Source organism: Sorghum bicolor, chromosome 4, assembly GCF_000003195.3.
Source record: "Sorghum bicolor cultivar BTx623 chromosome 4, Sorghum_bicolor_NCBIv3, whole genome shotgun sequence".
In the NCBI taxonomy this organism is placed as follows: domain Eukaryota; kingdom Viridiplantae; phylum Streptophyta; class Magnoliopsida; order Poales; family Poaceae; genus Sorghum; species Sorghum bicolor.
In genome coordinates this window covers 58,314,649-58,340,390 of record NC_012873.2, presented here as the reverse complement: position 1 = coordinate 58,340,390, position 25,742 = coordinate 58,314,649, and the positions used below count along the sequence as shown (strand labels likewise).

The window sequence follows — 25,742 nt, the reverse complement described above, 5'->3', positions numbered from 1 at the left end:
TAATCACAAGTCAGTGCGTCAAGTGCTGCCTTTCCTCTTAACTATATGTTGCATGCATTTGGTCGCTTTCTCAGTGCAAAACAGCCCATGATGGTTTCCACCATATATTATTATAAGATTATCCAAGAAAAAGGTTGTTTTGTGTCATGTTAATCAAATTTTATCCAAAGTGTTCGGCATTTTGTGCTAGAAATAGAATGCCAACGTGCAATTATGGCCTGTTCAGAGCACAGGGGAAAAAATCTATTTCTGGGTTTTTCCTGTGAAATTGAAATTACTTTGTGATTCCGTGAAATTCTTGGGTTCCAAACAATCCTTAGTTTGTTTCAAATTACACAATCGTAGTCCTGTTGCCAAAAGAATCAGTTGGCCATGGCTCAAAGAGCGTCCCGGCACAGAGTCGCCAAGGAAGAGGAAGAGTTGCCATTCCATCCTAGTTTCTATAGTGTTTGGTTTATGGACATAAGAATAGAGCTATCCCCAGTTAAAAATTTATGTGTTTCACACTTACAGAGAACATGAGAAAGAGTTATGCTAGCTTCTTCTTTGGACCATGATGGTAAGCTCAAGATGGCTAATATTAATCATTGATTGGTTTCATTTGTTTGTCATGTTCACATTTGTGCCTTTCCCCTCTTAGTTGTGGCAATGGATGCTGAGAGAATTGCAAAATGTTGTTGAGGATTTGGAGCTGATGTTATAATGATGCCAGAATCTTGCAAAAATGGTACTGATTGTGTTGTTTTGTAGTTATATTATCTTTTCATTTGTGTGGTAAAACAGTAATGTGTGTGTTTTGCTTGATAACATAGGATCTGAATGCTGCTGTGAGGTGTTCAAGAGGCTTGAGAAACATTATGATATTGCTCGCTGTCAATATTCAAGGAGTTGTTTAAGGAGATCACACAGCTTCTGACCTTGGAGAACATTAGGTTAAGAGTTAACTGGCCAGCCTTTATTTTCTTTTGAATGATTGATCTGCTGTCATTACTATCATGGCTTTTAGCTGTTTCTGGATTGCTTATCGAGTGATTTCTGTTTTTGCCTTGTTATATATTAGGGAAAATGGGAGATACAAAATCTGCAAGAGCAATAATGCTTATTGAGCTGAAGAAGCTGATTGAAGCTAACCCTTTGTTCTGTGACAAGTTACATTTTCCAGACCTGAAGAATTCTAGGTTGTGGACACTTATTAACCAGAGGTAGTCCCCTGTAAAAGAATTATCTCTGTGCTCTTTACCAATCAATCATTACATAATTTTGTTTCTTTCTGTAAGCTTACACTTATGCAAGTAAGGATAGAACCTTAGCAACTGAAATGTTTTAGATTAGGTTGCCTGGGTACAGTGGAAGGTGGAACCAACACGTGATACTGATACATGTATACTGCCTTGGGCTGTTATTTATTTATTTAATATCACAATACGTGTGTACAAGTGAATGTGAATTTTGATATCAATTTTGGTTTAGAATATTGGCTTAGTAGAACAACTGTCTTTAAACATTCAAAACCTGAAAAGGTGGCCAATTTTAAAGACATGAATAGCTAAAGTGGCTGTAGATGGGCTTCAGAAGAAGTTTTTATGATTTGGGAACTTTACAGACAAATCATGAAAATCAGGACTAATTTCTTTAGTTTTAACAGGTTAACACATCTGGATCTGGTACATGAGATCTTTGTTGTTTCCTTTGCATGGTGTCTTTCTTGATGATGTTTTCTGCTCGATTCGCCTGTTGCTCATCTTCAGTGGGGTTATTCTTTCCCTTATGATACAGACTTTTGCTTGCAAAGTAGAGGCTGACAGTATCTTTTGGTTCTGCAGACGTTTCTGATAATTGCAACTTCAAAAAATAGAAGGTGAGTTCCCCACTTTTTTCCCCTTGAACAACTCCCGACAATTTGTTGCTATGAATATTACGGCCATGAGTAGAACCAATGACCGTTGTAGACAGATTACCACCAAAGCAGTTATGTAAATATTGTTCCTACAGGACCAAAATTTTGTTTGCTAAAATTTGGATGTTCTGAAAATTTTTATGTCCTATGTATATATGCTGAACAACTGCTCCAAGTGATGATAAATTGTAAATATGATTCATGAAACCTATTTAAAGTACTTAAGTTATATTGGCTTCACAAAGTTTGGTTATTCTAGATAAAAAAACACTAAGATTACTTTAGAGTGGACATTCCTATTTCTGAAAAGTTGTCTCATGGACCATAAGCATAAAGCCTGTTTAAGTGATTCGCAAGGATGCCGGAATATAAAATGCTAAATCAGATGCTGCATGTCATATCTCACTCCAAACTTAAGCTTTGCTAATGCTAGCCGTCATCATGCGGAAAGCTGCTAAGCAACGGCACTGGATCTGGCAGCATGAACATGTATGACGCCCACAAGTGATGCTGAGGGATCTGCAATATGGGTAGTGCACAGATCGAAGACCCTGAATGAACATCAGCATGCGTAATGTTGCTAATAGTCGGTATCAGCTCTTTCAGTACTATGGCCATCAAACAAGTTTAATCTGTTTATAGAGATTATATTTTCACAGTGAAAGTGATCTATGTTGCAAACAACAAATTTCTACTCAATCCATTCCAAATTATAAGATGTTTGACTTTTTTTACACCAAGTTTGACCGCTAGTCTTATTCAAAAAATTGTGCAAAATATCACTTCTTTTGTCGTGGCTTGGTTTATTAGGCTAGTCTCAATGCATGTTTCATGAGAGTGTCATGCACATTAAATAGGGTGTCACATAAACAAAATTGCTGATTTGGCAGGGTCATTAAATGAAGGAGTTTCATCAGATGAGAGAGGAGTTTCAACCCCATGAAACTCATGTGGCTCGGTTACCTAATTTATAGTCTTGGTAATTGTGACATGAAACTATGCATTGAGACTGGCCTTAATAAAAGTTGTTTAAGAATGACTTAAATTTGACTATGTTTTTATAAATTTCTTTGAATAAAACGAGTGATCAAACTTAGGATAAAAAAAGTCAAACGTCTTATAATTTGGGATGGCGGGATGGCGGAAGTACTTGGATAGTTGTCTTCATATTACGAGCCATGGTCTTATTTTCTGAACAAGTTGTTTTTAAGAGTTTCTTTGCTAGCCAGACTACCACAAGCAGGAGTATCAGTTCAAACCTTAGTTGCAGTCAGGGCCTTGGTGCATGCTGATTTGATCAATACCACAGCACTATACAGAGTGAGCTTCTTCAGTAGCAAAGCACTCACAACATATTTTTCCTTTAGTATATAAAAAAAATCAGTGACCTCACAACATTTTTTTTTCTCGTTTCTTATTCTCGGCTGTACACTGTACTAATAGCCAATCATCTGCATTTACAGAGTATCACTGAATCACCTGGGAAGATAGGGACTATGGCCATTTAGCCCAAGGAACTGATCCATTCAAACAGGTTGCCTATATTACCATAATTCGGAAAATGATATCTACTGATGAAATGAAGTACCAACTGTATTGGTAACCTCTGTTTTGTGTAAATAGGTAATGCTAACTTGTGCTACCTGCCAAAAACCTTTGTTTCATGAAGAGAATGGAGAGAGTTAGAAAGTTTCAGGTGCAACAAACATATGTTTATGTCAAAAATTCACTACAAAGGAATTTCTGACCATATGTTTATTTGCATTGGGCATGTTGAGTGCTAGTAAATGGTAAGTTGTAAATGCTAAGTCTTATGCAGCAAAAGAGCAAACTGTCTTTTGGTTGTTTAAATTTGCATGTTGAATGTTGCCGTGATATTAGCATGAGCACTCTATTATAGTGTTTGGTTTATGGACGTAAGAATAGAGCTAGCCCCAAGTTAAGAATATTCCTTGACCTCCAAAAGATTGTTCAAACGCGCTTGACTCGCACGGCGGAGCTGGGGTTCCAAGCCAGCGCGGACAGCGACGATCGGAGCCTTTGGGCGGCCAGATCTAGCGCTCTCGAGGAAAATCATGAATAATAAGAATTCGTATGCGGAGTGTTATGTTAAATAATTTTGGAAAACATACAAATACAAATTGGATGTTCAAAAACAAAAAGTGAGGTGCCCATATTCATTGTCCAATGTCGAAAATTCTAGGTTTTTTTGTGCTTGCGACAACTCCTACAGTAGTCATGAACCAAACCAGGTATAATTAGTTTTTGTTTAGTTTACGAAAAAAAAATTTAGATATCACATCGGATATGGGGACACACATTTAAAGTATTAAATATAGATTAATAAAAAAATAAATTGCATAACTCGTCTACTGTGACATAAATAAATTTATTAAGACTAACTAATCTACCACTAGTAGATATGACTTACTGTAGCCATTATGACTAATTAAACTTAAAAATTTTGTCATGTAATTTACAACCAAACTATCCCCAAAACCCGGCCCAAACGAGCCGGCAGGCGTTCGGGTTCAGACACACGCGAGCTCAACTCTGCGCGCGCCGCCGCCACCGCCGCCGAAATGCTCCACCTCAAACGGCGCCTCTTCTCGGCTCTCCGCGCCGCGGTTCCACTCCCTCCCGCCTCCCTCCACCGCATCTGCCTCTCCACCACCGCCTCCGCCACACCACCGGCCGGATTCCTCGCCGAGGACTACCTCGTCGCCAGCTGCGGCCTCACGCTAGCGCAAGCCCGGAAGGCATCCAAGTACATGAACCACCTCAGTTCCCCCGTCAGGCCGGACGCTGTGCGCGCCTTCCTCGTCAGCATCGGCCTTACCGAAGCCGATGTCGTTGCCGCAGTCGTGAGCTACCCGATTCTCCTCTGCTCCAAGGTAGACGAAACCCTAACCCCGCGCGTTGCCCAGCTACGCGAAATCGGCCTCTCACCTCCCCAGATCTCCCGTCTCATTACCGTTGCCCCTGAAATCTTGGCTAGCTCCGTCAAGATGTCTCGTCTCGCCTTTTACATCTCGTTTTTGGGATCCTACGACAAGGTGCACTCCGCCCTAAAGAACTGCTACTACCTGCTCCGTCAAGACCTTGAGACTGTGGTCAGGCCCAACATAGCATTCCTGCGCCAGTGCGGCCTAACTAACTATGATATTGGCCATCACTGTTTGCTGCGCTCGAGGATCCTCCTAGCAGAGCCACAGCGTGTGAAGGAAATTGCTGTGCGTGCTGAGGAGCTTGGGGTGTCATGCAACTCTATGGCGTTCAAGCATGCCCTGGTCACCGTCTACAGCTTAAGCGCAGGGAGGCTGAATGCAAAGCTCAGTTTCCTGAAGAATGTTATTGGATGCTCTGAGGCTGAGCTGGGCAATCTGGTGTGCAAGGCGCCTGCAATTCTAGCACATTCAGAGAGTAAGCTAGGTCGCACTTTGGAGTTTCTGAAGATGGAGGTTGGATTGGAGCCGTCATATGTACTGAACAGACCGGCACTTATCAGTTATAGCATTGAGAGACGGCTAATGCCCCGGCATTATGTAATAAGGATTCTGAAGGCAAAGGGATTGTTGAGCAAAGAGATTGACTTTTACGGCGCGGTCTGTATAACAGAGGAGAAATTTTTGGAAAAGTTCATTCTCCCTTATAACAAGAGTTTTCCAGGGCTAATAGATGCTTATGCTGCTGCTTGCAGAGGCCGAGTAACCCTCGAACTATAACTGTGAGATGTTCACTGGAAATGTTGCAGGTCTATTCTGTCTCGCAAATTGATGTTGAATCTGTTTGTGCAGCGAAGATGTTATGATCTTTTCACTTCAGAAGATATCTGGTTATCTGATCACTCACATAAACATTTGACTTTTAGTTGTGGCCAACAATCCAACCTTTCTAAATCAGCTGTGCTCAGAAGGCAACGGAACCTTGGAAGAAAGCCTTGTTTTCAGTTTGCAGAGTATGTCACTGAGAAAACCATCACGAAGTGATGCTGTCTTCGATGTTGTGACATAGGTAGATGTCTAAATGTGTTGCCACAATTCAAGGTATTGGGCAATGGCCCTGACTGTGGGTGGTCTAGTGATGTCTCAGATCCATTGCTTGTCAGTTAAGCGCTTTTGCAACAGTTCTTTGCTTCCTGGTTCATGTTGGAATGAGCTTGCACAGGTCAGGTGCAGTGTCAGCTGGTGAGTGACTCCCTAACCACAGTCTGTCTATAACAAAACCGGGGTACCATCTCCAAGATGCAGCTCAATATTAGCATGAAAAATGGCTTGTATTGTTCTGTCATTTCCATTGTCCAGCTGCTGTTCACAAGACATCAGTCACGGATCAAGAATTCCGAGTCTACCATACTTGGTTGACATACAGATGCAATTTCTGGTCATCTGATTATTCATTCCTTTATTATGATTGCGCCTTGGTATTTCTGAAGAATTTGGAAGATCTAGCTTTGGTTCACTGCTAACTTATTATGCAGATAGATGATAGATGATGAATCTACTATGTTTGTACAAGACTAATGTCATTCTGGTAGAGTCCTCAATACATCTTAAGAATTAAGACATTCTGGTAGAGTATCAGTTTTGTTGAAGCATCCTTACATTGGTATATGCAGTCTTCTCATCAAGCTCAAGCGAACAAGGCGTTTGTTTTAGTTTTCACTATTATAAATCCACATGACAGCTACAAGAGCCATCGATAGGCACCAGCTTCGGTACACTTGTACTTGTTAATCACTGTTCAGTGAGTTGATTCTGTTAATATATATGTTTGGACCGTCTTTTTTTTCTGGCAACAGTTGGCATCGTTGTTCCAACTTATTTCTTCCCACAATGCAAGGGCAAGTTGGCAGGGTGCAGAGTTGATGCTGCCTGTTCACAGGCCGGATCCCTTTAAGAGGAAAATGTTTTGCTGCTCTACTGTGTACAGTGTGTTGGCTATGTGTTCAGACTGAGCAGGGCTGTATTTGTTCAGCTGCCAAAATTTTTTGCTCCCGGGTACTGTAGCAATTTCGTTTGTATTTGATAAAAATTGTCTAATCATAAACTAACTAGGCTTAAAAGATTCGTCTCGTAAATTACAGATAAATTGTGTAATTAGTTTTTGTTTTCGCCTATATTTAATGCTTCATATAATTGCCTTAAAATTTGATATGACGGAGAATCTTAGAAAACTAAACAAGGCCTGCCCGGCTGCATCGGTTCATATTATTGTAACAAACTTGCAAAATCACGCGTATTTTAACACGGATGCCGTCACTTACAGTTACAGTGGAAATAGTCCTCTCCTTTTTTTTAGAAAAAAAAAAACTCCCTCAATTTCATCTGAACTCTGCGCTTCTTCGCTTCCATTCGTCAGCAGAAACTTGGAGTTGCTCAGTGTTAACCCTGCAGGTCAGGACCGTGTATTTTCCCAATTTGAATCCTGGAGCGGGTTCAGGCTACAGAAGTTTGGCCGACGTCAACGTGAAACAGAGACACTCGCTTCACATTTTCTCCGCGTTCACTTCCACCACAGCCAATCCCCCGGCCTGCAGCGCAGCGTAGCCGCCGCCATCTATCGTGTTGCCATCAGCCGCACACGCACAATCATCCGTTTCTTATCCACCTCATCCCACCACCGGCCACTCGTCTCCGGCCACGCGACGCCGTCCAGCCCCACCGCCGTGCGATCCGGCGGCCACCCGATCCCGTCCGTCCGCTCCCCACCCCACAAACCCCTTCTCTGTCCTCTTCCTCTCCCCCAGGACCTCCCAAGTCCCAAACCAGAGCGAGGCCGCACTCCCCCCCGAGTCCACTCCGACCGCACGCTCCGCGACGCGATGGCCGCGCTCCGCCTCGCCTCCTTCACCCTCCGACCCGCCGCCGCCGCCGCGGCGTCCGCCTCCTCCGGCGCGACCCCCGCGGCGCCCCGGTCCGCCTCCTTCGCCCGCGCGGCGCGGGGGCTACCCTCCCTCCGCCTGGCCCCGCCCCGCCGCCGCGGGGACCTCGTCAGGCCCCGCGCCGAGGCAGCGGCGGATAGCTACGCGTCCGCGCTGTCGGAGGTGGCCGTCGAGAACGGCACCCTCGAGCAGACGGTCTCCGACCTGGAGAAGCTGCAGAAGATCTTCGCCGACGAGACCGTCGCCGAGTTCTTCGACAATCCCACCGTCCCGCGCGAGGAGAAGACCGCGCTCATCGACGAGATCGCCAAGTCGTACGAGCTGCAGCCGCACGTCGTCAACTTCATCAACGTCGTCGTCGACAACTTCCGCGCGACGATCTTGCCGGAGATCGTCGTCGAGTTCGAGAACATCTTCAACTCGCTCACGGGCACCGAGGTCGCCACCGTCACCTCCGTCGTGCAGCTCGAGTCGCAGGACCTCGCGCAGATCGCGCAGCACGTCCAGAAGATGACCGGCGCCAAGAACGTCCGCCTCAAGACACAGCTCGACCCGGAGCTCATCGCCGGCTTCACCGTGCAGTACGGCCGCGACGGCTCCAGCTTAATCGACATGAGCGTCCGGAAGCAGATCGAGGAAATCACGTCCGAGTTCGAGTTGCCCGACGTCCCGCTCGAAGTCTGACTGGCTTGAGGCGTCCATCCTCGCCCTTGAAGCTTAGGTCCTTTCTGCTGCCTCTCTCTCCATCTGTATCATTCTCTGATTGAATGTTTGAAATTTGAATGAATGGTGAATACTGCATACCTGGATTTCAGAGTTCATATTTGAATGAATATACACTACATACCTGGATTCCAGAATCGTATTGTGTGCATGTCTTGTTGGCATTGTGCATAATTTGAAGACACTCGTATAGCTTTAGTTTCATGTCATTCGCACGGTTTATAGAGGGTTTTTTTTTTTTTTGAAGTTAAGGCTTCGCTGGAGCGTTCAAGAAAGAAATTAATTGAAATTGGTTTCAAATAGGGAAAGTGGTGGAAATTAGGAAAACGCAACCATAAATTTCACATGAACCGTGTAGGAATTTCATGTAGAGAAACTGTGTCCAATTCTCAATAGACTATACTGCAGTGCTCCTATGGAACATAGAAATTTTACATGAATCATGTAGTGTAGGAATTTCACAGGAATCCCTTTATTTTTGTAGAAAAAATAGGAAACTTAAAAAAAAACAGTATTCCAAAGGGGGGCCTTAAATGGTTGGATTTGATGCAATCCCTGTGGCTGTGATTACACACTTAAGCAGGGAGATGAATGTACAGTAATCAGAATGTTCACACAAGTAATTCAATCCCATAATCAACCAAAACGCCCAAGATTCTACTTGGACATCCCAGACTTGCAATCAAAATTTACAACTTCTCTAGAGGCTGCAGAATTTGCCAATTTGATTAATCTGATCTGAAATGGTTTTTCATCTTTGCAGCTGCTACTGTCTGACGCAATGGCATGAATCAAGCGGGAATGTCGGTCCTGTCCCCTTCATACCTGCAGATCAATGGTGGTGGCTCCAAATCTCCAATACATATGAACGGACATTCTTTTTTTGCGTTTCTGTTTTCCTTCTTTTTCTTTTTGGCGGGAACCTGTGTAATTCTTTCTCCTTTTTTCTGTGGTTGACAGACACTGTAATATGTTTAAAACACTCACTCATCTATATATAGCTGTGCACCTCTTCTCTCAATCATATACCCGCGGATAAAGTCGCGGAGATTTGTATGTCCACCGGGAAGTAAGATCATGTCGCATTCTGCTTGCTCTCCCTTGCCGAGAAGTACATCTTCTGAGGTGTAGTAGTTCACTTGTGCACTCAGCTGCACTTGCTGCTGCGGTGCTGCCCTGTTGCACAGGATTTCAAGAGAGCATCACAGATCTCAAGGCCGGCAGCAGAGCTTTGTGCTGAGGCATGCCGCTTGCCGCCTCTCCGATCAGTCTTGCTTCGACCCATGGTCCGGGTGTCATCTTTTGCCACAGTCCGACGGCGAGGGCGTGCAGTAAACAAACTAGTGATGCGTACCTGATCGCTGCCGACGAACCAACCACAGTAAGACTACATGGCACGAATCCAGCGTCATCGCTTTAGGGTCTTTTTGGCTGCATTAAGGGCTTATAACATATAAGATATCATAACATTGTTGTGGCTTTCTTACACCTAGGATCCGTGGCGCAATGGTAGCGCGTCTGACTCCAGATCAGAAGGTTGCGTGTTCGATTCACGTCGGGTTCAAATCCCCGATCCAAACGGATCTCCTTTTTGCTAATTTATCCTTCTGCTAATTTTTTTGGTAATTCGTCTAATCTCCACCACTCATCTATACCACTAAAACCATTCCCAACAGCCGATCCTCTTTTTTTTTGGCTAATTTTTCAGTAATTCGTCTTTTTTTTCCTGCTAAAATTTTTGCAATTCGCCTAATCTCCACGGCTCCACCCGGCTACCCCTGGCCCTATCCCCTTCCTCTCCCCTACCCAGGCGACAGCGGCTGAGCGCCTCCCTCCCAGCGCTGCCATCGCAATTCTCCATTGCCAGCCACAGCGCAGTCCAATGCAGCACTAGACCCTAGCATTCCTTTGGTCCAACCCGATGCTTGCCTGCTCAAGCACATCAACACCATGGCCGCAGCGGCAGCCGCCGTCCCCGTGCCCAGTCGCGGGCGGCGCCGCCCCGCGCCATGTGGCACTCGCGGCCAGGGGCAAGCGGCGGGGTGCGGGCGCCGCCGGAGAGGAGGGGGTGGACGAGGCGGCGGAGGCAGCGGAGCTGGTGCGCTCGGTGCTGCGGAGGACGGCCGGCGGCAAGGAGCGGCTGGTGCCGGTGCTGGACCGCCACGTGCGGGGGGTCCGCACCGAGCACTGCTTCCTCCTCTTCGAGGAGCTCGGCCGCCGCGATGCCTGGCTCCAGTGCCTTGAGGTGCGCTCCTGATTCCCAGCATACTACTCCTTGACTTAGGATTGGTGTGGAGTGGACAATGGAGACTGCATGCTTTGCGCATTGCAAAACCTTTGGTTAACAACTTATTAGGCCAGTCTCAATGCATGTTTCATGAGAGTGTCATGCATATTAAATAGGGTGCCATATAAGCAAAATTGCTGACTTGGCAGGGTCATTAAATGAAGGAGTTTCATCAGATGAGAGAGGAGTTTCATCCCCATGAAACTCATGTGGCTCGGTTACTAGTTTATAGCTGAGTCATGAAACTATGCATTGAGACTGGCCTAGGATTGGTATAATATATGTAAATTATGAGCCATTCCCTGCATGTGTGATAAATAACTTTGAGCTGGTGCTAGTTGAGTCCAATGTTTTCGTTCTCCAAAACAATAAAGAATGAACTACTCAAAATCTAGCTACTGACACTGATTATTGAATCTTATCATGCATTGCATTTTCTATATCCTCAGCAGCCTCTCTGTGAAAAAAGAAAAGAAAAAAAGGTACCACCACACTTCATTCAGAGTAAAGTGTAGCTGTGGTTCTTCGAGATCTCAGGGCAACTTTAGTGTCTAGCACACACCAGAATGGCAGAACATGTCCAAATCATAAAGCATAGCTAAGCAAAATTTACTCCAACAAGCAATTGTCAGCACCCAAACATGAGGCTCACTAAATTTCAGCATGTTGGTATTTTTATTTTTCTGTTCATTCCATGTCTTCATGTTCTGCTAGGTTTTCAGATGGATGCAGAAACAACGGTGGTATGTTGCTGACAACGGCATCTACTCCAAGTTAATATCTGTGATGGGAAGGAAAGGCCAGATACGGATGGCAATGTGGTTGTTCTCTCAGATGCGGAACAGCGGGTGCAAGCCGGACACTTCTGTATATAACTCTCTTATCGGCGCACATCTGCATTCACGGGACAAGAGTAAGGCTTTGGCCAAAGCTCTTGGATATTTTGAGAAGATGAAGTGTATAGCGAGATGCCAACCGACTATTGTGACCTACAACATTCTTCTAAGGGCTTTTGCACAGGCTGGTGACACAAAGCAGGTAGACATCTTGTTCAAGGATCTGGATGAAAGTGTAGTCTCCCCTGACATATATACTTACAATGGAGTGCTTGACGCATACGGGAAGAATGGCATGATCAAAGAGATGGAATCTGTGTTGCTGCGGATGAAAAGCAAGCAATGCCGTCCAGATGTGATCACATTCAATATACTCATAGATTCATATGGGCGAAAGCAGATATTTGATAAGATGGAGCAGGTGTTCAAGAGCCTACTGCGATCAAAGGAGAGGCCTACACACCCGACGTTTAATTCCATGATAACAAATTATGGGAAAGCAAGGCTCAGAGAGAAAGCAGAGTATGTGGTTAAGAAGATGGAAGAATTGGGATACAAACCAAACTATGTGACACAAGAATGCCTCATCATGATGTATGCTCATTGTGATTGTGTCTCAAAGGCCCGGCAAGTGTTTGATGAGCTTGTGAGCTCACAAAACAAAGTGCAACTTTCTTCGTTGAACTCGATGCTTGATGCCTACTGCATGAACGGCTTGCACACAGAAGCAGATCAGCTGCTGGATACTGCACTGCAGAAATGTGTTGTGCCCAATGGTTCGACCTACAAGCTGCTCTACAAGGCCTACACCAGGGCAAACGATAAGGTACTAGTGCAGAAGTTGCTCAAGAGAATGAATAAACAGGGGATTGTCCCGAATAAAAAGTTCTTCCTGGATGCTTTGGAAGCATTTGGCACCTCTGAGAGGAAACCCAGGACATCACCAGCCATAAACTCTGCAAGCAAACTAGGTGCAGATTCTGCTGGTGATTCAGAATCAGGTACTTCTAACAAGCCAGAGGTAAGCGTTTGGCAAGTAGCTGCTACATAAGGCTGTTGGTTTGAACAAGCTCGTCAAATTACCTGACATCAGGAAGAATACATTTGATCTGCACCAGAACCGTTAATATAGTGTACTTGGAGCTACAGCAGTTCCTCTACTCCCAACAGGAACAGGACGCTCCTTTCCCTACTGAAGAATGCTGAGACCTTTTGTGCTTCGGCAAAATCTGCTTGTACATGTACTCTGTTATTAGAAGTAGGTATTTTTGTTTCTAGTCATCGTTGGGCATCACAAAGTTCCGGCTCTCTGTACTCTTCGATTATTATGATAGGTCTGTCATCTCCCAGTACTGGGAACTGGAATGACATGCATGCCGCAGCATATTGTTTCAGAAAATGTTTGCTTTTGCAAAACACGAAGCAACATAAGGCCATGTTTGAATATATTAGTTAGCTAGCTATTAGCTGCTAACTATTTAGCTAGCTAATATTAGCAAAAGGCTGTTCGGATCCACCGACCAGCAACAGGTTATATGAGTGTCATGTAGGGCTATCTATACTAAAAGTTAATACTATTGAAGAAGTTGACTTAGAGCTAGCAATTAACTCTAACCATTGCAGGTGCCCTAATAGGTGGCTGAATAGTTGGCTAGAGGTGCAAATGAACTATAAGTATCCCTTCACCAGCTAATGAACTATTGTTGGAGCCCCCAAACTAATCGTTGCCACTAATAGATCCAAGCAGGATTAGTATGTCCATGATGTGAAAGATCAAACAAAGGGTAACGGATACCTTCATTTTGCGTCAAAAAAAATGAAAGCTCATACTTATATAAAAAACAGTACTAGCAATCATGCTAATATACGATGTTGACCAGATTGACAGCAAATATTTCTACAAGTCCAGATGGCCCACAAAATATCGGGCAATCTGACACATAAGTCTTAACAATGCATCATACATTTCGGGATCAAAACATTGGCTTGCCTACCACTGAAGCCTCCCAAATATCAGCTTCAGATGGCTTCTTGTTCCCTTTGCCTGCAGCTCAAAGCTTCTCGAGAACAATGCACCAGTTGGATTTGTCATAGAACTGGTCAACAATAGTAGCATTCTTTATGCCAGAAACCAATCTGAAATTAAGACAATTATTGATATGAGATATTCTGAAATTAAGACAATAGCAACGTTTGGCTGATAAGCCATGGCAGAATGTGCTGTTGGCTGATTTGTTGAGAGAAAAATATTGCTGAATGGCTGACAGATTTGGCTGATAAGCTCAAGCAAACATTATAATGCAATCAGGTGACAAGTAACAATATCTATATGTATAAAGGCAACATTTCTGGTGAACCTCTAATCAAGAAAGATTGGGTAAAAGAGTAAATATAGCCACTAAAATGTCAACTGCATCAAACTGTCTTCGGCAGCTAGTTACCATCTTTAGTTATTCCATCTCCTCTGACCTTTCGCGACTAAACAGACATATTAACATTGACCAAGACAGAAAAAATCTGAATAAACCCATGAAACAGGAAGCTTCTATGAGGCATCAATACTATGGCTTATTGGTCAAATGTAGAAGTTGACTTTATACAGGTATACAAGTAGAAACAAAAGGGGAAGGAAGTATGAGTAAGAATACTCCACCTTTGAAGTTCTCCTTCAACAAAAACATGATAATAACGATTGTAGACCACTGTACCCTTCTTCTCATCTTTCTTTGCAAATCCAATCTCCAGAGCAGCAGATGCAGCACCAATTTCAGCTCGGTGAAATGGTAGATGCCATGGAACAAAGTACTCCTGCTGGTTTTTCTCATTTTCATCAGTCTTTGAATTACTACAGTCAATGATCTTATCCTCCACCCCATCATGACATTTTTTCAATTGGTCATCTGTTTGCTTCATTACACCAGTGTCTTCATCAGTTTCTGCAATGCTTTCCAGAAGAGTTCCAGATTGACTACGTACTGGAGGACTGCTCTGTTCAACCCACTCTTCATTATATTTCTCACAGAGGGGAGTCCACTTGTTAAGCAATGACTTGTCTTCCTGCTCCCTAGCCCAGACTGTTATGAGCACCAGACCACCTCTCCGAACAACACGTATGAGCTCTTCTATGGCCTTCCTCCGTCTATCATCAGTACTCAAATGATGCAACACAGCAATTGAAATTGCTGCATCACCAAAATCATCCCTGTATGGGAGGTTGACAGCATCAGCAACCAACACCTCATGCCCTCTCCCAGCACATATCTCAATAAGCGGTGGGCTTATATCACATCCTATGAATAAACAATCAGGGTTGAAGCCCAAATACTTGCCATTACCACAGCCAGCATCCAGTACAATCGACCCAGGCCTCAAGGAATTCAAGAATCCAGCAACCTTGGGCCATTTAGCAAATCTTGTTGCACTGAAATGGGGGGCTATAGCATCATAGACACGATGCACATACTTTTTCTCAATTTCTGGGGTGGACTGAACACTTGAGGAGCAACTGTGGTTTCCCTCAGCAGGAACCCTATCCTGAGCCTCCAACAAATCATTTGGGCTCATCGGGTTGTCAGTGCTAAGATGTTGAAATGTTGGCTTACAGCTAAAGAATTCTTTGTTCCAAAAGTTTGAAGAATGTGAATGAGAAGCAGGTATGGCTTTATGAAGGCTTCTTGCTGTTATCGTCGAAAATACTAGTATCATGCAAGCCCTATGCCAGAGGATATATGAATTAGCCATGCAAGTGGTTGACAACAACTCTGGCTTGATAAAGAGATAAAACTAAAGCAGATTAGCTTGGTTCAAGAATGGTAGTGACAGAACCAGGATTTAACCTAGGTTAGTGTTCGTCCTAGCCAGCACTACCATATGCAATTCAGTATAATCCATATTCACATTTCGGTATATATAGATACCATATTTGACAAAAAAACCAGTATACAAATAATTAATCAAAAGCATGATACACATATATATTTATCAGGTCTCATAATATCTGAATTCAACAAATTAAGTTCAAAACCTGCATAAATTACAATATAAATAGTTCTAAGATAAACATAGTCTGAAAAAGTAATACAATACTTCTGTTCTCAATGCCCTCAGTTATCTGTCAAGTGACCACAGTTTCAGAATACAAATTTCAGTCATTCAGTACTTCAATGGTCCACCTCAAATAGTCATACGCTGGGCTTCAAGAAATCAAATTAATGGAGATTAACTAGACGAGCAGGGGCGGACCCAATAAAGGACATGGGTGTACACCCGAAAATTTTTGCCAAAAAAAAAACGAAGTTAGTGGCATAATACATGCATACACTTGCACTGATTAGATCGGATCCGAATACAGATAGCCAAATAGCTTAAATCAGGGTCCGGGAACTCCGTTTTTCTCAGAAGGGAGCGAAGAGAGGGGCGGGCTTACCTGTCGTAGCGGGTGCTCGTCGCCGGTAAAGGGTCCGACCAAGACCTGGGCAGCGGGGAGCCGGGGATTAGGGCGGCGGCGGCGGTCGGCAAGGGCGTGTTCGGCCCGTTGATGCAGAAAACGGCCGAATCGAACGTACGGAGTACGAGCGTATAGCTATCAGGGCAGGGGAGGTGAACGGGAGTACGGAGGTGCTGAGGTGCATAAACGGGAGAGCAATTTTCCCTGGCTATTGGGCCGATACTTTTTCCCTGCAGACTGCACGCGCATGAATTTTTTTATTTTATTAATACAATTTAAAATTTATTTTCATAAAATAGTGTCCGTAGAAATTTGTATATCTATACACCCATCGCCAATTGATACGGTGATATACGCCAAGTAAGGCTGCACGAAAAGCTCGTTAGCTCGTTCGATTCGTGGCTTGGCTTGGCTCGTTAGGATAATGAGCTAAGCCGAGTTAAGATTTTAGCTCTTTAGCTATAACGAGTCAACTCGAGCCAGCTCATGAGCCGCCGTGAGCCAAACAAGCTACAATATTAGAGAAAAAATTATCATAACTTATACTAGTTTTGTATTACTTCATGTCTTACACTTTATAAATGGTTGATATGTTAGCTCATATGAATATTTTTGTTGGACTTAAGACAATTGGATATATTATTATTGTTACTATTTTTAAGATTTAGATAAATACAAATATTATATTTTATATATTTTTATGTCTGACTCGCGAACTTAACGAGCCAGCTTGAACTTTTAACGAGCCGAGCTGGCTTTCTTGCTCGTTAAGATAACAAGCTGAGCCGAGCTAGCTCGTTATCCTGATGGGCCGAGCCGGCTCGTTATTCAGCCTTAACGCCAAGTGAATCGGTAGAATCACCTTTACCGCATATTCAGACGGCGGAATTCTTTTAGCATGTCAAAAAAACTTTTTTTATATGAGTTTAGATGGGGATAAATTTTATATGAAACTTGTAGAGCTTGGAGATCTATAATTTTGTAGTTCATAAGTTTTTCATTTAAAACCATCTTGATGTCAATAATTGATACGATGATCAGATCAGAAGCCTGCATCGAATATTTTAGAATAAGGGCTTGATTGGTTGGCTACCAATTTTTGCCCAAACCAATGGTAGCCAAAGCTTAGGTTTGCTAAAATCAAGGTTGCTAAAGTTAGGGCAAAGAACATAGGCGTGCATTTGGTTGACTGCCAAAATCAAGGCTTGCTAACTATTCTCTTTTATATACAGTTTTAAAACTTTCTAGAGACTTGTTAAAACTTTGGTTAGAAATATTGGTGTGCCAATTTATTGGCAAAAGAACCAATTCATCATGACTATAATTTTTGGCATGTTATGGTTTTAGCTAGGCAAGAATTGGAAGCCCATCAGTAAGGCCCAAGATAACTTCAAATGGACACATAGTGAACTAAAGATTTTGTAGATTTCATTGACCTTTACATTTTTTATACAAACTTTACTTTTATATATGTAAAAAGTCATATTAGTGCCAAAATAATTGACACAAGTGTCAAATGTATATTGGTAGATCTAAATATTGTATCGACTATTTTAGCATCAAGTAGCTTTAGACAGCAAAGTTGTGAACTGCATACAAAGTTGTAAATCTCATTGAGCTACATAATTTTTATATAGATTTTGTCTCCATCCACACTCATATAACATATGTTGCCCCAACATTGTTGATTCAAACGTCTAGTTCTGCCGGTTCATTTGGCGGTAAGGCGATACCACCGTACAAATTGGTGACCGGGTATGGATGGAGGCGCACTCTGCCGTGCCTATTTCTTTTCACGTGAACAAGTACTAAATAGTGTTGAAATGCTACAATGATATTAGAAGTTTTAGGATAATTACTATAAATATTAGAAGTTTTCTTATGTCCCGGTGAACAATAATATTGTGTTTGGGCAAAAATTACCAAAATCATATTGCCAAAACATTGAAAATACCATAATTACTATAAATATTAGAAGTTTTAGGATATGCTTGTCGAAGCACGGCTATGCAAAGACTACTAAGATATGGCAAGCAAACACTAAAAAAAAATAGGGCCATCACTGCTCCTTCAGGTACTGCATGAACGGTCAGGTAAGGTTCAACAAATAATCAAATGTAAAACCATTGCACAGCCATGCTCTTTTCACCTCTTTGTTTCCCCTTTACCATAACACCATACATTACTCCTTTTGCAAGTTACATATATCTGAGTACAATATTTCTGTTACACGAGACAAAGCAACCGAGCTAAAAAGAATCGATATAAAGTCAACAAAGCAGAAAAGAAAAAAGAGGAGCTTTTTCAGTTTTGACAACACAATTTATACAGCAGGAAGCATCCAATCCTCCACTCTAGAACAAGGCGATCCAAATTCAGCCTCCAGAAATCTTCGTATTTGATGGACTTTCAGTATGTATGTTTCTGGGATTCAAATGGCTTCAAGAATTGGATATCAAAATGAATTCACGCTTGTGTGAACACAGCAAAGCAGATACAAAATCCTATGACTACACAGATTGTACAGCATCAAGCAGGCGTCTTATCAGAGAATGGTGCATCCACATCTGTTCTGCTTGGGAGAGTTGGCAAGCTGCTTCTCTGGGAAAGTATAGGTGAACAGCATGTTAGAATTATGTTCACAAGTGTCAAAAGAAAATCATAATAGCTTTTAGCATCATAGTCAAGATCATATTAAACCACAAATAGAAATTACTTGGTATGCTTGTACCCATGTATCGTCCTATCACCCAAACATTCCACCACATTAACTTAATACTCATGTAGGCACAGGTCCTGGTCCTATCTTAAGAAACCTAAGCACTTCAAGACTTGCCATGCCAAAAATTTATTACTAAAGGTTGTGTCATGGACTAATGGTTTGTGTTCAAAAGTTTGTGTCTCTAGGAATCCTTAGTGGCAGTGGTAGTGGTAGTGCGCACACCCACACACACGAGAAAATTACTCCCATATATAAGCAGCTCAGATCCTAACTCAGATACAGGTATTTGACCTGCAATGTACTGTGAAGAAATACTAAAACTAAAGGTATAAATTCCCATGAAGTTGGCTGCTCTTTAGTAGTAGTTGTAGGGGAGGTATTGTTTTTTTTCGCGATTGGGGTTTCAGCCCATTTTTCATTAAGAGGAAGATAACCAAATGTTACAAGAGCCGGGGACAGCGGCGAGAGGCCAATGTCAGACAGAACACCTAACTACTCGGGGGAGGTATTGTTAGTCCCCAAAGCAGTTGTGCAGCTGCATGTATCTTTTCCTTTGGTTGTTTTTTGTTTTGTATTGGCACTTTTCTTTCTATAATTCTATAATAATATAACTCAGCAACTCTCTTGCCGATTTTTCTATAAAAAAATTCCCATGAGGTATTGGAAATATCTGTCAGGCTGTAGTATTTGGATAACAGAGATCCATGCCTAGATCTGTTCGCAAACATAAGAATGACAGCAGTATGTTTCCAGCACACGAGTTGATCATGACGAACACTTCGATTCAATATATAGAAATAGAAATCAAGATATTTGTCATGGGAGCCAAGAAAATGATATGAACAAAGGGCTGAAATTGTCGGCAATACCACTATTTTTGTCAGCTTGTGGAGGTCGCACTACCACATGCATTGTAATTACACCTCCTGGGACCTCTCCTACTGGAACACGGGACTCTGCAAGTGTCCGGTTATTCTCCAATATCCTTCCAGCATTGATAAGCTTCAAGTCGTTAACAGTTTTTGGAGCTACATCCTTATCTGTTAGCACAAATGAAAAGAAAAAACTTCATTCAGCAAGTAAGAACAACAGGCATGGATTGCGAAACAGAGAATTTGCATGGGAAAAGTTCCAACGTGTAGGACAAGATATGACAACACAGTAACTTTCCAGCATTAAACAACCAAGGGTCTCAGAGACAGAAAATACAATATGCTATTGCACAATTCCCAATTTGAATTTTGGAATCCAAATTGAGAAACTGACGAAGCTAGCAGAATAGATGCAGGCACCCTTCAAATAGATAAAAGAAGGAATATATCAGGTCCATGAGATATGCATACTTATGTTTGCATCAACACACGCAGGCAGTGAATGTTGGCAAAAGCATCAATATAGTTTCTTTCCATATGTTGATTCAGCCAGAAAGGCTCAATTTTTATTTGATGTAGTCCGCTTCTCATGTGGGAGCACCTCATGCAAGTTTTCATGAAGTCATGCCAAGGAAAGTTCCCAAGTGGGAGAATCAGAGAACTGTCATTTCTAAGTACTAACATTCGGAGTATTAGTTATCAAAAGATTGGCTTTCTACTCACCAAATCATGAATATTCTTTATCCAATATAGATAAATTATTCGATTGTACAAGAGTAACTAATTATTTCTGAAGACGTTTTTAAAATGACTTATGATGGTTTACATAAGGTGCTCTGACTGTTTAAGTGAAACAGTATAGATCAATCTGCTGCTTAGTGCTTACACAATGTTTCCTCAGTAAATTTCACGTACCACGGGACTAGCGTCTACTATGGTTTGCGGACCAACATGCTTAAAAGTGACCTGACATCCAATCATTTCTCTCTGCTATAATATTTAATACAGCCCAAAGTTAAATTCATAGACAACACAAATGTCCAAACAGTTTCACTTGAATACCAGACCGCTAAGGATTCAGAATGAATTGTTTGCCCTCATCTAATAAGGTGAAAAATCATGATAGGCCAAATTATTATCAGAATGTTTATCCATGGTGAAAGGTTGAGCTGTTGCACTTCTGCAGAGAAACTCAGGTAAGCTAACTGGAGAACATTAAAAGCTTTCCATAGTGCTATAAAACTCCCTTTACAGATTTGGAGAGTAAATAATCACTCAAAAGGTCTAAGTCATTAATATGGCCTTGTGCCCTTTGCTTCTTTTACAGCAAACCAAATAAGAGAGACCTTGTTTTTCCACCCGTTCCACTTATGGTTTGTGATAACTGTCTCCAAAAAAAGCTCTTTCACTCACAAAATTGCAATTGGTATTCACGGTTGAAAAGTTCATACCACATAAAGTAAGAACCAAAAGTATCAACTAACTGATAATATGGCACAGCCAGTACTAGGATTCTGCATACACCAAAAAAAAAAAAGAATATGGCACAGCCAGTCACAGGATATTTGTAAAGCTAATAAACCAATATGGAATAGCCAGTCATAGGATACTGCCGAAGCTAATTAGCGAATATGGCATAGCCAGTAGAAGCATAATGCTGAAGCTAATAATTGAATAAGGCATAGCCAATTCTAGGACTTTGCTGAAGATGGAAACTGAAGCATAGTTTTCCCGCTACTCAACTGACCATGCCTCCAGAAAACAACAGCAACTCAAGGATGCCACGAGCAGTCATACGCCACGAGCAAAATAGCTGGAGGTAGCAGGAAGACTAGCGAAACATGAGCACAAAGCGCAAAAGGAAGCAATACATGATCCAAGAAACTCATGACACGGAGAATACCCCTGCACCTAAATTACAAAAACGCCCGTCGCTTGTCAGCAGATCGGGACGGCACAGGCGTGCATGCTACCAAATCAATAAGTCTCATCAGTGCCTCACTGCCTCACCTTGTGGCCACCGAGCGAGGATGAACTCCTTGAGCGAGGAGACTGTGGTGGAGGGATCGTACTTGGTAGGCCCGATGTCCGTGCCGTCGAAGAGCCGGAACCTGACCTCGATCGGCTCCTTCCCGCCGGCCATATCCTCCCCGCCAGATCGCCGCCGGCTGCCCACCACACCTCCTCTTCCCAAGATCCACGAAGCTCCGGATCAAAGGCCCATAGGAGCAAGGAAGCGGCCAAAAAAAGAAATCCACAGAAACACGCGCAAGGTGGGAATTTGACGACGAATTCTTGCTTCCGCGTTGGGTGAAAGCGAGGGGGCGGCGACTCGGTGGGGGAGGAGAGGAAGACGAGAGCCGGAGGAGAGAGAGAGAGACGCGGTAGTGGGCTTCCTCCTCTCGGTGCGTGCGTGTATTGACGGATACGCCCAAGCAGAAGTTTTTAATTGCGGTTTTGGCATCGAGCCATGGTGATGATGGAGTGTGAAAGCGAGTGGCGAGGCCGAGGCGGAGGAAACAAATCGCCGGCCGGGATTCGACGTCGGCGATGGCTTCATCTCGGGCATTTTGACTGCCCTGGCTGGGTCTCGTTGAGTCGTCTTCCCTGTTCTGTACTGCTGCTGTAGTCCGTGGTCATGGTTTTTGGCATTTATGTGGAAAAATCTCTCTCCCCTCTGTCTCTTCTTTGGTGGTACTGGTACAGGTCCAACTTGTTTTTCAGTTCAGGACTTGTTTACTTCTAAAAAATTTTGCAAAATTTTTCAGATTCTCTATCACATCGAATCTTTAGACACATGCATGAAGTATTAAATATAGACAAAAATAAAAACTAATTGCACAGTTTGGTCGAAATTGACGAGACGAATCTTTTGAGCCTAGTTAGTCCATGATTGGACAATATTTGTCAAATACAAACGAAAGAGCTACAGTGTCGATTTTGCAAAATATTTTGGAACTAAACAAGGCCTCAAAATAAACAGTCAACAAATACACAGCACAATCCAATGATGCATTGCTCTGGGAGAAAGTTTTAGACCTGGATGTGCCGACTGGGTTTTAAGACTGTATTTTATTCTCGTCTTATGTTGACTCAAGATGAGCTCTGTCTGAATTATCAACGGATGCAGGAAGATTAGCCTAGGTTAACCTTGAAAAGTGAAATGGTCAAAAAAAAAAATACAAACCGTTCTTGATCGCAGTTCACAGGACTGCAGGCATAAGAGCACGAAGTAGCAGATGCAGCTCTTTTGAGCAGTGTATATTTCCTGGCTGGCCAAAGGCCAATCATTCAATCAAACATCTGCATTCCACTGAGGAATTATCACGAGCTGGCCTGCGTATGGTTGGCTATTATTCTAGGCACAACGCATAGAGTTTCGGCCATTTGGTGATGACGCGATGTACTTTGCGCACCAACCAGAAGTCCAGAACAGCTCAACATCCAGTTTTCCAGGCAGCGATCTTGTCAAGGGCCTGGTGATCTAGGGTAGCTGGCCCTCGACTACGGAGTTCGTAGTCTCCTGCCGTTGTCTTCCGATCGCGGAGGTTATACCCCTCTCGGCGGCTCGGGCTTGGGAGCGTTGGGAGAGAGAGAGATTTAGGGTAACAATACTTTTCTTAATCTGAAAGTCCTGATTACAAGTATATATAGCCAAGGGCTGAATACTAGTATGAGTAAAACTCTCCTAAATATAAGGCTAATTATAACTCTATTTCCTAATCTAGCCCCTAATCTGTTGGGCGCCTTCCCCCTGCGACGCGCTGGGCCTGGCCTGCGCGCGCTCGGTCGCCCTGCGTACGTCGCGGGCGCGGCGTCTCCTGGAGTACGGGATACCGTTACAGAGGCCATACGGCATCACCAAGAACTCATAGAGGCCATCGTGGGTTCGGAACGCCGTCTTGTCGATGTCGGATGCCCGCATGCGGACCTGGTGATAGCCCGATCGAAGGTCCAGCTTGGTGAAGAATTTGGCGCCGCGCAGTTCATCGAGCAGCTCGTACACCACCGGGATGGGAAAAGCGTCCTTCACGGTGATGGCGTTCAAGGCGCGGTAGTCAACGCAAAAACGCCAAGAGCCGTCCGCTTTCTTGACGAGGAGCACCGGGGAAGAAAACGCCGAGGAGCTGCGTCGGATCAGCCCCTGCTGCATCATGACCGCGCATTGGCGTTCCAGCTCGTCCTTGTGCGCAGGAGGGTATCTGTAGGGCCGTACCGCCACTGGTGGCGCGCCCGGCTGAAGAGTGATGCTGTGGTCGCGAGAACGTGGCGGAGGCAGCCCCTGCGGCTCAGCGAACACCTCCCCGAACGACGCCAGCAGCTCGTCCAGGAGGGATGGGGAGGCTGTGGTGGTGCAGACGGAGTTGCTCCCAGGTTCTGCCTCTGCGCGCCACAGGATCGTGACGCCCTGCTGCTGGAACGAAATGGTGCGCGCGGTGAAGTCCCAAGTGACGGGCCCGAGCGTGCCCAGCCACTGTGCGCCGAGAACGACGTCGAACCCGGCCAAGGGCATGATGAAGAGGTCGGCCGTGAACGACGAACCCTGGATGACGAAGGGCGCCTGAGGCAGAACGCCGGGACAAGCGATCCGTTCACCGTTGGCGACCACGGCGGACAGCCGGGGTCGGGAAACGACCGGCAGTCCCGTGCGTTGCGCTGCTCGCTCGGAGATGAAGTTGTGGGAGGACCCGGAGTCCAGGAGAGCGACGAGGGAGACGGAGCCCACCACCACGCGGACGCGCAGCGTGTCGCTGAGCCGGACGCCGGCCACGGCGTGGAGGGAGTAGCAGGGCGCGTCCGTCCCCGCGGCTTGGTCCCCAGCGTCCGCGGCGTCCTCGATGTCGTCGACCTCCACCCCGTCCACGAAGAAGAGTCGTTTGCAGAAGCGATTGTGGCCCCTGGTGTACGGCTCATTGCAGTTGAAGCAAAGGCCCTGTCGACGACGTTCCGCCATCTCGTCTTTGGAGAGGCGGCGGATTGCGCCCTCGGCGCGACCCTGCTGGTTGGCGGCCAGGGGAGCCGGCAGTGCCAACGGTTGCTGGGGGGCAGGGAGCGCTGGTCTGGGCGCTGGAGCGGCCAGGAGGCCGCGCTGGGGCGCTCGGGGAAGCGTCGGAGCCGGCCGCGACTGCTCCATTAGTTCCACCTGGCGCGCCAGGCTCATGGCGGCGGCCAAAGTCTCTGGGTGGTGGAGGCGGACGGCATGGCTGAGCGGCGGAAGGAGGCCGCCCGTGTAAAGCTGAACCCGCTGCGCCTCTTCCAGCCTGCCGGCGCGCGGAAGGAGGGCCTGGAAGCAGTTGGAGTATTCCTCCACCGTGCCCGTGCGGCGGCACTCGGCGAGCTCGAACATGGGCGCTGAGCGGAGAGGGGGCCCGAACCGAAGGTTGAGAAGATCCTTGAAATTGCCCCAGGATGGCGTGCTGTCATCGTCCTGCAGTTGGGTGAACCAGAGTTGCGCGACATCATCCAGATGGTAGGACGCCATGAGCACGTGTTCCTCTGCCATGGTGCGATGTTGGCGAAAGTAGGCCTCGCACTTGTTGAGGAAGAGCATGGGGTCGGACGATCCATCGAAGCGGGAAAAATCCCACTTCTTGTGCTTAGGGTGGAACTCCTGGTCGCGCAGCCCCTCAGCATGACGATTGTCCCCGCCGCCAGATGACGACGAGGATTGGGCCTTCATCGACGCCATGTCAGCTTTCATTGCAGTCACGTCCGCGGTGAGCGTCTCCATGGCCTTCAGCAGATCGGCCAGGGTGGGTTCAGCCATGTTAACGGAAGTAGCAGAGGTGGGGGACGATGGAAAAGTGGGGCTGTGGTCGGCGGCGGCGGCGGCGGCGGCGGGGGCTTGACTGGATGCAGCGGCGGTGGAAGAAGATCGGCGGCTAGCTGATACCAGGTTGTCAAGGGCCTGGTGATCTAGGGTAGCTGGCCCTCGACTACGGAGTTCGTAGTCTCCTGCCGTTGTCTTCCGATCGCGGAGGTTATACCCCTCTCGGCGGCTCGGGCTTGGGAGCGTTGGGAGAGAGAGAGATTTAGGGTAACAATACTTTTCTTAATCTGAATGTCCTGATTAC

The 25,742-nt window shown here is 44.8% G+C and overlaps 6 protein-coding genes and 1 non-coding gene across 8 annotated transcripts; 4 read left to right on the top strand and 3 right to left on the bottom strand.

The window, feature by feature from the left end:
• On the top strand, positions 4,281–6,815 carry LOC8066425 (transcription termination factor MTERF2, chloroplastic). The gene has a single exon (XM_002454229.2). It carries the CDS (start codon positions 4,480–4,482, stop codon positions 5,620–5,622), a length of 1,143 nt encoding a protein of 380 aa, XP_002454274.2. The 5' UTR covers positions 4,281–4,479; the 3' UTR covers positions 5,623–6,815.
• LOC8066424 (ATP synthase delta chain, chloroplastic) lies at positions 7,651–9,525 on the top strand. The gene is made up of 2 exons (XM_002454228.2): positions 7,651–8,502; positions 9,268–9,525. The coding sequence occupies exon 1, from the start codon at positions 7,722–7,724 to the stop codon at positions 8,463–8,465; it is 744 nt and encodes a 247-aa protein (XP_002454273.1). The 5' UTR covers positions 7,651–7,721; the 3' UTR covers positions 8,466–8,502; positions 9,268–9,525.
• Positions 9,997–10,068, top strand: TRNAW-CCA. The gene has a single exon. It is a non-coding gene; the product is annotated as a tRNA-Trp (tRNA).
• Positions 10,058–13,073, top strand: LOC8075700 (pentatricopeptide repeat-containing protein At4g39620, chloroplastic). The gene is made up of 2 exons (XM_021459637.1): positions 10,058–10,749; positions 11,506–13,073. The coding sequence occupies exons 1-2, from the start codon at positions 10,426–10,428 to the stop codon at positions 12,676–12,678; spliced, it is 1,497 nt and encodes a 498-aa protein (XP_021315312.1). The 5' UTR covers positions 10,058–10,425; the 3' UTR covers positions 12,679–13,073.
• On the bottom strand, positions 13,403–16,291 carry LOC8066423 (alkylated DNA repair protein alkB homolog 8). The gene is made up of 3 exons (XM_002452499.2): positions 16,054–16,291; positions 14,281–15,339; positions 13,403–13,763 (listed from the first exon to the last, which is right to left on the bottom strand). The coding sequence occupies exons 2-3, from the start codon at positions 15,330–15,332 to the stop codon at positions 13,679–13,681; spliced, it is 1,137 nt and encodes a 378-aa protein (XP_002452544.1). The 5' UTR covers positions 15,333–15,339; positions 16,054–16,291; the 3' UTR covers positions 13,403–13,678.
• On the bottom strand, positions 18,183–22,124 carry LOC110434933 (membrane-anchored ubiquitin-fold protein 3). 2 transcript variants are annotated; one of them, XM_021459974.1, is made up of 3 exons: positions 21,679–22,124; positions 19,669–19,836; positions 18,183–18,675 (listed from the first exon to the last, which is right to left on the bottom strand). In XM_021459974.1, the coding sequence occupies exons 1-3, from the start codon at positions 21,809–21,811 to the stop codon at positions 18,620–18,622; spliced, it is 357 nt and encodes a 118-aa protein (XP_021315649.1). In that variant the 5' UTR covers positions 21,812–22,124; the 3' UTR covers positions 18,183–18,619. The 2 variants fall into 2 exon arrangements, with proteins under 2 accessions (XP_021315649.1, XP_021315648.1); XM_021459973.1 differs by having other exon boundaries at positions 19,666–19,836; positions 21,679–22,112.
• On the bottom strand, positions 23,393–25,399 carry LOC110434834. Its single transcript, XM_021459579.1, has one exon. The coding sequence runs from the start codon at positions 25,397–25,399 to the stop codon at positions 23,393–23,395; it is 2,007 nt and encodes a 668-aa protein (XP_021315254.1).